A 13,344-nucleotide genomic window follows, 5' to 3' on the forward strand; every position below is an offset into this window, starting at 1 on the left:
CGCAAGCAAGCAAGCAAGGGTGGGGGATGCGTTCGGTTCGTCGATGGCCGCAGATGAGCCGCAGATGAACCAAGCCCGTCCAAGTTGTTCGCTCCGCCCGCCCGCACCGCACCGCCCTGCTTCTCTATCCCCCGCCCGGGTGGGCCGGCCGGCAACGCTGACGGTCAGGTCGTCGCAGGTGCGAATGAGCAACCCCCGAAAAAGGGTACGCCGCAAGGGGAATGGGACGGGAATTCGGGAAGCATCAGGACGAGAGAAGAGTCCTGAGAAAGAGAGCAATACAATCAAGATGAGGTGAGGTGACGCGGATAAAGGGACGCGTTACGCGGCCATCCGCTTCGTCACCACTCCAGCTGCAACCCTCCTCCTCCTCCTCCCCCCTTGGACCCTTCGAACGCCAGGCTCGCCAGCCCATCATCCTGCTACTGTTTTTTTTTTTTTTTGCCATCTTCCCACACTTGGCACCTTGATCGATGATCGAACGGAGCCCCGTTACCAGGCCCGTTGCCAATCTCTGGGTTCCTGATCAAGGGTTGCATTCGAATTCGGCAATCGGCCCCAGTGGGATCCCACGGAGAAAAAGAGTACAAACCACCTAAGATGAGACGGCGCCAACGCAATCAAGGACGGATTATCCGCGATTTCATTTCCTAGGGGCTACCGATTGGAGAACATTTGGGCCGGGGTATCAAACGGTGTGTGGAAGTTCGATCGAAAAATCCACATTGGCATGCAAAGGTTGGTCCAATTGCAACAGTCACAAATACAACAAATACAACACTACACAATCTTTATTTCTCTCTCTTTTTTACTTTTTCTTTTACTTGTTACAGTACGGAATTGCTGCAACTCTTTTTTTTCGGTCTCGCAAGGAATGTTCCTAAGCGGAGAATATCCGACCGCGCATGCAACATAGTCAAAAAAAGAGACTCTGGCCTTGCATGGAAACATCGGCTGACAGGAGTTCCAGACCAAGTTCGATTTTGATTACCGGCCCGACGTGGGGAGCATGATGAGGGGACCGGGAAGGGTCTACACCACAAGACCCTGAACGGAGCAAAGCGAACGGGCCTGGCTGCACTGCACCACCGTTGCGTTTGCGCCCCAGAGAGGCCAGGGAACAACCCCCGAGCCAGGCCAAGAGGCAGAGGAAACCAAAGGAGGAAACCCAAGAGGTGCTTGGTCTTGGTTTGTGGTTTGAGCTATTGTCTGGTGCGGAGTGCACTGCCATCCATCACCACCACCAAGACAACACCAACATTTATAAACGCAACCCAAAACCCAGAGTTTCCGACATGGTTGGCATTCACACTCATTGAGACTTTGCTTCAGATTATGACATCTCTCATCTTCTCTATTCTTTCCTCGACTTTACCTGGCGTATGTTCTCTGCAGTCACATAGGTTGCACTATTCGAACGTGGCCTCATGTCGTCTTCGCACCCCGGGCTCCGTGGAAAGACAATAGAGGAAGCAGAGACTCGTAGTCGCAATGCAGTGCCGCCACTATTTTTTCCTTTCCGGAACTGGGTCCGGGGTCATCAAAGCTACATGTACACTTCTCCCGTCCGCATTGGTCGTATTTGGAAGCTGGAAGCTGGAGGTGGAGGAGAAAGACCGGTCACCGGCCGCACCCAAGTGCTGGTTGCAGCCGAAAAGTGACCAGTCACAAGATAACTGTTTGTCACTTAGAGCTTGGCCTTGTGTCATTAGATCATGTATCCATCCATACAATGCTTAGCAATGAGCAAACAAATATCAAATGTCAAATGTCAAAAATATGCACAGTCACCCCAGACCAATATTGCGCAGTTCGTCTCACGGTTCCGCGGCTCAGATGGCCCCGGGCAAAGACATTGCCTGATTGCAGCCAATTGTATAGATTGAATCAGGAACATGCATATCGGCGAGATCCCACACCCGGAGCATTTCCACCTACGCCGTTTGTAATAATCACTGGAACCTCCTAGAAGACAATGTGCAGCCTGCTTTACTCTCATAGTCATCGCCATCACCAAATCCCAAGCCCCATAGACAACTTTCCGCGTAAACATATCCCATCTCCCCGCTGGCTGTTGCATTGGATGGATGGGCCGATTGTGCATTCCGTCCAAAGAACCGTTTGCTCAAAGTGAAACAGGGGAAATTCACATTGCGCGGGCCCGAGGGACTGGGTTTCCCTGCATTATAATCCCATCTCCCCGCCGCGAGCATGTCCAGTGTGCCAGTCCAAAGTCCCTTCATTTTCCTCGTTCCTCTTACTCCAAACGGCAACAAACTGCTACTCCATACATACAATCAACCCGTTGATAGCTACCCCATAAAACGCCCAGAAAACGGAACTGAACGGGCCACGGCATGGTCTCCAGCTGGATTTGACTTCTTCTCTGATGGTCATCTCCCGGTACAACTCGCATGATTCATATGGACTGGAGACTTGGGGGAGCAGGCAGCAGTGGGGGCATCAGCCATCAGGTAAAAAGTGAGGACAAGCGGCAAACTCCCCGCGGCGATTCTTATTCCCGTGTCATCGCAACCCGTTCCACCCTGTGTCCCTCCGTTTCGTGATCCATCAGAGAGTCCCGGCGCCATGTGTTGTGGAGGGTCCCCCGGCCTCGGCGCAATCTTTGACGCCGTTCATGTGTCTCCAAGGCCCCTCCCAATCCTTCCATCTCTTTTCGGACCCCGAAAGCGAATCCCTCGGATCAGACCCGTTTTCCTCCGCGTGGCGTCCGTACTCCGACCATCAGACGGCACGGGAACAGCACAGCAAGGTTCCCGTCTAATGTCGTCGCTGGTGCCTAAGCTCTATTTTCCTTGCCTGCTAGATATTGTGATTGGTTTGCTTTATTTGCTCGATCTGTCCCTCCATGAAGCTTATGTCATGTGACATGATCGGAGTGAGTCACTCGCCAGACCACGTCGAGAATATTCTGCTATGCCTAAGCTATGGCAGTCTTCAACTCATTGCTCCGGGAGCGCGCGCGCGCCGCCAAGCAAGGGGCGGCTGGCTAGCCGGCTGGATAGCCGATGCGCATGAGCTTGAGCTTGAAGCCTCAATGTGTGAAAGAAGCATGATGCCGAAAGGCTGACTACATCCGCCCGCCATCCTCAAAGCGGCAATTCTTCAAATGCCATCGGCTTACATTCCCCACCGCTCAAACCGGTATGGCGGCAACATCATTCACTCTGCTTCCTGTCGTCATCACATTCCTCAAGCTTCGTCGCTCAGTCCTCTGTCTTACCACGAGCGGACCAGCCCGCCCGACGAATAGTTTGCTCACGAATTGCTTACAGACCCGCATGCCCGAATGAGCCTAGCTTTGGACCAGCCACTATGCAGACGGCTTACACTCACGATAGCCTCATCCGTCCAGCTAGAGCGAGGAAACTGGCTCTGCTATTCAATGTCTCGATGGCGTAGCCAATTACAGCGCATAGATCAGAACGTATAGCATCTTGTGGAGATAGGAGGCCATGGTTGAACGGGCGAATACACATCGCCGACGGCGCAACATGGTGAAGGAAACGGTCGTCGACTAGATGTAGCCTAGACATGTATTGGAACCAAGAAAATGCCAGTGCAGTTTGCTGCGCACATCAAGCGAGGCTTGGAAATATATGAACTTCGTTGCATAGATATAAAACGAACAAATATTCTCTTCTCCATCCATGATCTCCAAGTCACCTAATCGATCGTGGTCGAGTCACTGATCCAAGTTCCCACCAACATCCTCAAAATCACGAATCACCAAGATCCATCTTAGTAGCCGCAGAGTCCGCAACAACTGATCTATCAAAGTCAAGAGTTTCGTCTGACCCTGGACCGACTGCTTCTCCTAGTCCAACCACGCCTCAACCGGGTTAAGAGCCAGTTCCTAATCGGCAGCACACGACGAATAAGTCCTTTCCGACGTCTTCGCGACATCTAGTGCCCAAGTGTCCAGCCGACACGTCCAACACATCATCTGACGCACCTGGCCCCCTCGAAACAATGGTCGCCCTTTTTGTCTACGAAAAGGATATGCGTGATCCAACTCCTGATATCCCTTCACTCGAAGGAAAGGTCATTTTTGTCACCGGCGGTGAGTTCTTCGGTTTCCCATTTTCCAAACAATACTTCGTAGCTCAATCCGTAGCTTTCGGAAAGAGCAAGGCTTCTTTTCCTTTGATTTCTTCTGGTCTTCTTCTTCTTCTTCCACAGTTTCTGTATGCTCGGCGTGAAACTCGATACCAAGGGAAGGACAGGAGGGGCCCAAGATTGTGCTCTCATCTCTTGCGGTATTCTTGTCCAGCTTGATATCGGGAATAGCTTCCTGGATTCGTGTGTGAACGCTATATCCAGTCATCACCATCATTCTAGCTCGTATCAACCGCGATATATCCCTCCATCCGCTCCCCTTCATACGAGTCTTGACGATATATCTGTATTGTAAAGTCAACCTGCCAGCAATATTCCAGTCACGATTCATCATGAGATCCGCCCTATCCATGCAAGTGCTGGATGAAGATCACTCAAGATGATATCGATGTCATCAAGAAAGAGAGCCCATCTCCCCCAAAACCACATACATCATCCAACACCCGCTCACGATCTACTCACCGTCATAAGACAAGCCAATACACACGCGTATCCGAGCCCAACAACAACAACAACAACAACTACCAGCACAAATGGGGACTAACAACCACACAGGAACAGCAGGCCTAGGGAAAACCACAATCCTCGCCCTCCTAGCCCACAACCCATCACACATCTACTTCTCAGGCCGCTCCCACGCCTCCGCCAAAGCCCTCATCGACGCCGCCGCTTCCTCCACCTCTTCACCAAACCCTCCACCCCTAACCTTCGTCCCCCTAGACCAAACCTCCCTCCCCTCGATCCGCACCGCCCTCAAGAAACACTTCACCCACACCCGCCTCGACATCCTAATCAACAACGCGGGCATCATGGCCGGCGCCGCCGGCCTCTCAGCCGACGGTTACGAGATACAGTTTGCCACGAATCACCTAGGCCACGCCATGATCGTTCGAGAGTTGCTTCCGATTCTACTACGTACCGCTGAGGGGTCTGGGTCTGGGTCTGGAGCTGGATCTTCATCCACATCTAGCGGCGGCGGTGCCCCGGCCGACGTCCGCATCATCAACCTCACGTCCGTCGGGTACCAAGCCCACCCAAGCGACGGCATATCCTTTGAGACGTTGGGTACGACGCAAGCTGGGCCGCCGGTTCTGGGGCAGTGGATTCGATACGGGTACGTTGCTCATCCCTCGTCATCACTCACCTCCTTTTGATCCCTCTTGATCCCCTTCTCCCCCTCATCCTCAAAGTCGTCGCAACACCCCGTAACTTCACCAAAGAAATCCCCCAAATTAATAAACCCGCCTCCCACCAGCCAAAGCAAACTCGCAAACATCCTCTTCACCCGCGAACTCGCCCGCCGCCACCCCTCCATAACCACCCTCGCCATCCACCCAGGCGTCGTCGACACAGGTCTAGTCACAAACCAAAGCCGCCTCAACCGACTCTTCGTCTACCTCCCGCAAAAGATCATGGGGTCCTCCGTCCTGACGCCGGAGCAAGGCTGCTGGAACCAGGTCTGGGCCGCCGCCGCGGCCAAGAAGACGGATCTCGTGAATGGTGGGTTTTATATGCCCGTCGGACACCTGGCGGATGATAAGCTGGATAAGGTGGCGAGGGATGGGGAGTTGGCTGGGAGGCTTTGGCAGTGGACGGAGGATGTTTTGGATCGAGTTGAGTGAGTGTGGTTCGGGCCCATTGTCTGAGAGTGTTGAGTTACTCTCGAGGCTTACTAGATATTGACTTTATTTCCTTCATATAATGATACTTTTAATCTACACGAAATCGAACATAATAAAAGCGACCATTACAGTGATATTAATGCCCAGGCCGTGTTGAAAAAAGGGACCCTCACCTGCCTGCTCCATGTACCTCCATGCAGGTCCATGTATAGGCTAGAGGCTTCTAGCCTTTATTCCCTACTACCTATTAATAGTCCATAAGGATCCCTTTCCTTAAGAAGGGATCTCTTCTTTATATATAGCAATATATAGTATTATATATAATCCCTTCCTTCCTTTAAATAGTTATAAGCCTAGTACTTAATCTTTAAAATACTAGATTTTTTTTTAAAAAAAGACTATTTTTATATTAAATAATAATATAACTATTCTTTTATTTTAAATAAGACTAAACTATATAATAAAATATTATAAACAGTACTAATATAAGCTAACTAAATAATAATAATAACCCCCGTTATTTAAATAACTCTAAAAAAAGTCTAATTTTTTTAAATAATACTAAGATTTTTATAAAACTATATAAGTAAAAAGTATATAAAATTTATTAATAAAAAAAAGATATTATAATTAAGGAACCCTTAAAAAAAAATTATATTATTTATACTATTTTTTATTAAAACCTATTTAGGCCTAATAACTAAGTCCTAAATAAATAAAAAAAATAAGGAAAAAAAATTAAAACGGATATAATAAAAAAAAGGATTTTTATAATTATATATTAAAACTATTAACCTTATTAAAACCCTTATTAAATAGTAATCGTAATATAAAAAAATAAGAGAAATAATAAAAAAAATCTTAAATAGTATTTAACCTCTTTTTTAAATAGGTTAGTCCGGGTATTATTATTAAAATTAAAGACTTTAATAACATAATCCTAGTATACTAAGTAATTTAAATATACTACTCTATTTTTAATAATTTAATAAGAGAATAAATCCTAAATAAAATCGGTAAACTACGTTTTAATAACTATAATAATATAACTAACTTTTTTAATAAATATTATTAATATAAAGTAGATTTATAAATAGCGAAGTATATATATATAAATACTTAATTAATTATAAATATCCTTATTAGCTTATTTAAAGCTTATAAAAACTTTAAATTATAATATAAATAGGTACGCGCTACTTAAAATAAGGCTAAACTGACCTAGATTTACTATTTAATTACCTCTATATTAAAAAAAAATAAGCTTAAAATATACTAAAACTTTACTTCTAATAATAACAATAATAATAATTATAATAATTAAAATAATAAAAATAATAATAAATAGCAAAAAAACCTCTATTAATAAAAAGTAAGTTATAATATACTAATTATAATAAACTAAGGTATAAAAAACCTAATTATTAATATAAGTACTTAGAAAAAGTACCTAAGTCCTTAAAAAAAAGCTTTATTAAAACTAAAAAAGAAAAACCTAAATCTTTTCCTTTTTTAAATAATAATAATTAATTAAGTACTAATAATAAACTAAAAAAACTTATTATAATAACTAATAGAACTACTTTCTAAATTATTATAATATAGCCTAACTATAATAATAAAATTATAATTATTAATATTATTCGCGTTAATATTAGTTATTATTTTCTTTTTATATTTAATAAAAAAAGAATATATATTTTTTTTTACTATCTTATTAATTATATAGCTAAAAAAATATATATATATTTTGTATTTATATCCTTACTACATATTTAAACCTTTTTATTTAAAAAATAATTAAATAATTATAAAATTCGAATTACTTTAAAAAAAATAGTTAGAGAGGCTATTAACTAAAGTAATATTATTTTTTAAAAACTAAGAAAGTTATATATTCCATAACAATCCTAAGCTTTAGAAAGAAAAGTTAAAGAATTATATAGAACTTTATTATTTAGTTAAAGATATATATAGAGTTTATAATACTCCCTATAGTATTTTTTTTAATACGTTATTAAAATTAGCTAAGTTTTTAATAACAAAGCTTAAACTACTACTAATATTAATAACTAGTTAATTAATACTAATAATAATTAAAAAATATTTTTAAAAAAGGATTAATTAATAATAACTTTATTAATAACTGCTCTATTAATAAGAATCTTATTTTTTAACCTCTCTAATTAAAATTTTATTACTAACGCCCTATTATAAATTAATTTTAAAAATATATAAATAGGTTATAAAAGACTAAATTAGAAAGTATATAAAAAAAAAGATTACTATAAGTAAGAAGTAATATTATTAAATTAAAAAATAATAACTTATTATATCGGTTTTATAAAAGAAATTATTAATAAAAAACGTTATATTTTTTTAATTTTAAAATAAATATTTATTTTTTTTAAGGATAAGAAGTAGTTTAATATTTTTTACCCTCTTAATATTAATATTAACTTAATTAATAAATTAGCCTTGCTTAAAATTAAGAAGGAAAAAAAACGTATAATTAATTTTACTTATAATAAATAAAACTAAGACCCTAATTACCCTTATAAATATAGTATATTTACTAAGTATACGTTTTAATATCGTCTCCCTCTCTTAACTTATTATAAAAAAATAATTTATAAAAGTTATAAAATAAAAACTAAATTATAATCTTAATAAAAAGCTATAATATAAGATAGGTTATATAAATAAACGGGCTTTATTTTTTTTAATTTTTTAAAAAAAATATTATAATAATAACTAATACTTTTATTAATTTAATTATATATAATAATAATATTTAAATATAATACTAACGACTTAGCTATTTAAGCCTTTATAATATAATTATTTTTTTTAAATATTAATATTAATATTACTATAATAAAAGCTATTATATTAAAAAAGATTAAAAATAAAAAAAATTTATCCTGTTTACGTAGTTATAAGAGCTACTATTAAGATTTTAAAAGACTTAGTAATTTAAAAAAAAGAGTAATTTAAATTCCTTTTCTATATTAATATATAGGGACTATACCTTATTAAGGGTTTTAATAATATAAAATATTTCTTATTTATTACGGACGATATAAAAAAGTTTATTTTTATAGCCCCTAATTTTTATTAAAACTAATCTTTTTAAGATCTTTAAAAAACTTTATAAAACTATTAAAAAAAACTTATAATATTAAAATTTAAAGTTACCGTTTTAATAATAAATTCTAAAAGGGGCCCTATTAAAAAAATAGCTAATTAAATAAAACTATAGAATTAAACTAATAATTATTTAATAATATTATATAAGTAGTACTTACGAACGTATAAATTAAGTTATAAAAAAAAATAGTGTTAATAATTTAAAAACTAATAATAATTAAATAACTCTTAAAAATTATTATTAAAAAAAGTACTCGAATATATTAAATAATTATTACTCTTAACTAACTTATAGCTAGAAATAATTAAATATATTATTTAGTATAAAAATAAAGCCCCCTTACGAGTATTTTAATATAGTTACTAAAGCTAAGTAGGGAAAGTAGACAACTTTAATAATAATAACTAAATACTTAAAATTAAAAAAGGATTAATTATACTTTAAAAGGCTTTTTAATAAATATAAACCTAACTTTTTTTAAAAGACTTTATTTAGGGAATAAAATTTATATTATAATTCTACTCGAAACTCGTAATTATAAAAAACTATATTAACCCCTGTAACTAAGTTAGATATTTTATAAAACTAAAATTTAAATTAGTTTTTAAAAATTTTTTTTATTAAATAAATATAAAATCTTTTATATTATAAGAGCTAAAGTTTAATATAAATAAAAACTTAATAACCCTTATAAAAAATAAGAGTTTATATATTAAAATACTTTATAAGAGCTAATTAAAAAAAAATAAAAAAAAGATAAATAAATAAAATATAATATAAATTTTTAATAAAAGAATATTTTAAAAAAGAAAGAGAAATCTTAAAAACTAAATAATTTTAAATTATATTAATAAGAAAATATTAAGCTATATAACGACTTTTTTTAACGTATTTCTTAACGACCCTCTATTTATTAAATTATAAAATCTTTTTCTAAACCTCCCTCTTTTGAACTCTCCGAACCTCCCTCCCTTAAATTTTTTTAAATCCTCTTTCCTTAAATAGCCCTACGAATAATAATAATAATAATAATAATAAGAATATATTATTATAAAGAGTTATTTCGAGATTCTTTAATAATATAATAATACTAACTAAAAAAATAACGGATATTAAATAAAAAATAAAGCTAGTTTAACAATAAATAAAATATTATTTATTAACGAGGACGAACTAAATAATCTAATTATAATAATAGGATAAAATAAAAAAAGTAAATAAAAATTTTTTTAAAAATAAAGTTTATAAAAAAATACTTAGAAAATAAAAAATACTATTTTTTTTAATAAAAATACTAACCCCGAATAGCTAAAGATTTAACTAGCTTATATTTAATATAAAGCCTTATTAAGAGCTCTAAGTAATAAATACTAAATTATTACGGATCTTAAAAAAAATTAAAGTTTATAAAACTATTAATATATAATATAATAAAAAAAATAAATTCCTTAAGTTTATTAAAAAAAAGCTAAAACATAAAAGTATTAAAAAAGAATTTAAATATTTACAATATATTAAAAAAATAATTAATATATAATAATAAAATTCTTTATAATATTTATATATAAAAAGGCCTCTTTTATTATAAATAAAAAATTAAAAAAAACGAGAAATATACTTACTACTAAAATAAATATAAACGCTATAATAAAAAGAGGCTATATAATAACTATATTAAAAAAAGAATAAATTATATTTAATATATTTAAAAAAGATTATTTATAAAAAATATAGCTTATTAAAAAAAAGTTAACTACCCTCTAGATTAAAATAAAAAAATAATACTAAATATAGTTTATATCTAAATTATAAAACTATATATAATAAACTTTAATTTTATAATATATATATTAAATAAAAAAAAATTAAACCATAATATAAAAATAAAATAAAAAAATAACCTTAGATTTTATATTTATAAAAAATAATGAGGAAGGCTATTTTTAAAAAAATAAAACGTCTTAATATATACTTTTAATAAAAGAAATCTCCCTAATTAAAAAATAACTAAGAAGAACATAGTAACTAGGAAGTATAAAAAAAACTAATTAAAATAAATAAAACCTTATATAAATATAAAACCTTATTATTATTAAAAATAATAAATTAAAAAATTAAATTAATTATATAAAAGTACTTTAAATATAAAAAATAAAATACTAACTAGCTACGACTTTCCTAAAAAAAATAGAGAATAATTCTAACTAAAATAAACGAGTTTATATATAATCTATCTATAATTTAATATAGCTTATAATACTAACTTTTTATACCTCGAAATATTAATAATTTAAAACCTCTAGGATATTTATAAAAACCTAGTAATATAAAACCCTATTTTTAAAATAGATAATAAAAATAAATTCTAAATAAACTAACTTACTACTATTCTTTAAAAAATTTAAAAAATAATAATAATAAAAAACGAACTTTTAACTAAGTTATATTTTAATAAACGGGCTAATAGCGCTTATTTTTTTTAAAAGAGATTAATAATATAATCTTATAAATCTATAATATTAATAATTAAGCTAATTTTTTAGTAAAATATATATTAAAAAAAGTATAGTTACTAAGAACTATTAATATAGCTCAAATAAATAAAATAAAAAGAATAAAAAAAATAAAAAAAATAAAAAAAATATAAATAACTCTATTTCTTTAACGTTAAAAAAAAATAATAATAATATTATTTTTTAATAATCTAATAATTATATTAATAAACTTTAAATTAATATTTTCTAAAATAGAATTAGGTAATAATAATAACGAAAATAGTTTTATAAATTATTCTAAAAAGTTAGTTATTAAAAAGCTAATAAACGCTAATATTAAAGCCTATACCCTACGATACTAAATATTTATTATTAAAAAAAATACTAAAAAAATACTAGACCTTAAGTTATATACTAAAATAATAAGAGTACTAAACGTTACGAAATTTAACTAAGCTATAAATATTAAAAAAACTACCTATATAAAGAACGGTACTATAATAAAAGTTAATAAAAAATAAAGTACCTAAAAAAATAAAAAACCCCTTACTATATAATAAGTTTATATATAGAAACTTAGAGAAGACGAGGAGATTTTAAAATATAAAATAAAAAATAGTTATAAAAAAGATTTTTTTTTAAAAAAAAAGCTTAAATTATAATAAAACTTATATTATAATTATAAAAGCTATAATATACTAAATCCTCTTAATAATAATAATAATAATAAAATAAGTCGCTTACTTAATAAATATTATTATAATATTCCTAAATAGTATACTTAAAGAAACTATATATTTCTATAGCCCCCTAGGCTAGCTTCTTTTTAAAAAAAGAATATAAAAGCTTAAAAAGGCACTTTATAACCTTAAATAAGTACTAAGAGCTTAGTATACTAAGTTTATATTAACTATACTTTAATAAAGATTTAAAATCTTACTATATAAAAAATTATATTTTTATTTATAATACTTAGTTTATAATTCTTAAATTCTAAGTAAACGACTACTTTTTTATTAAACTAAGTTCTAAATAACTATAATTAATAAAAAAATAAGCTTAATAGTACTTTTTAAAATAAAAGATAAAGGACTAGTAATATACTATTTTAGCCTAAATATTAAATAGTTAAATAAAAGTATTTATATTTATTAAAAGGTATATATTAAGCGGATTTTATATTATTTCGAACTCTAGTATTATTATAATAAAAAAGTCCTTATTTAAAATAATATAACGCTCTTAAAAAACTAAGAAAACCTAAATAAAAAAACTACGAACTAAGTACTAAAAAAAAGTAAGTTCTATTAGCTTTTTTATAAAATAAACCTACCTAAATATTAGCTTTATAACTAATCTCTTAGCCTAATATAACTTAAACCTAAGTAAAGAACATATAATAGCTATAAATAATTTATTTATATACGTTAAAAATATAGTTAACTAAGGGATTATATATAAAAAAAATAAAATCAAACTAATAAAATTCTTAAATAATAACTACGCTAATTACTAAAATATTACGCACTTAATAACTAGTTAAATATTTATTTTCATTAATACTCTTATATCCTAGTTTTTATAATAATAAAAAATAATATTTATTTTTATAATAAAAATAGAGTATATTATTATAACTAAAGCTATAAAAAAAAGCTATTTAGGTCTATAACTTTATTAATAGCTTAAAAATTATAAATATTTATTATAATAAAATATTTTTTATATATTAATAATAAAGTAGCAAAGAAACTTATATAAAACCCGGAGTTCTATAACTAAACTAAATATATTAATATCAAATACTACTTTATTAAAGAATAAATAATAAAAATTAAAAATATTAATACTTAATAAGTAGAAACTAAGTTTAATATTGCAAATATTTTTACTAAACCCTTTAGTAAAATATAATTCGAGGAGCTAATAGAGCTTA

The 13,344-nt window shown here is 32.1% G+C and overlaps 1 protein-coding gene across 1 annotated transcript; it reads left to right on the forward strand.

Moving 5' to 3' along the window:
- Nucleotides 1–4,673: 4,673 nt before the first annotated feature.
- Nucleotides 4,674–5,762, forward strand: N0V96_009674 (uncharacterized protein; the record flags this gene model as incomplete). Its single annotated transcript, XM_053190343.2, has 2 exons — nucleotides 4,674–5,254; nucleotides 5,396–5,762. The coding sequence occupies 2 exons, from the start codon at nucleotides 4,674–4,676 to the stop codon at nucleotides 5,760–5,762; spliced, it is 948 nt and encodes a 315-aa protein (XP_053052273.1).
- Nucleotides 5,763–13,344: the final 7,582 nt, after the last annotated feature.

This window comes from Colletotrichum fioriniae, assembly GCF_027942845.1.
Source record: "Colletotrichum fioriniae strain IMI 355084 chromosome Unknown scaffold_12, whole genome shotgun sequence".
Taxonomy (NCBI): Eukaryota; Fungi; Ascomycota; class Sordariomycetes; order Glomerellales; family Glomerellaceae; genus Colletotrichum; species Colletotrichum fioriniae.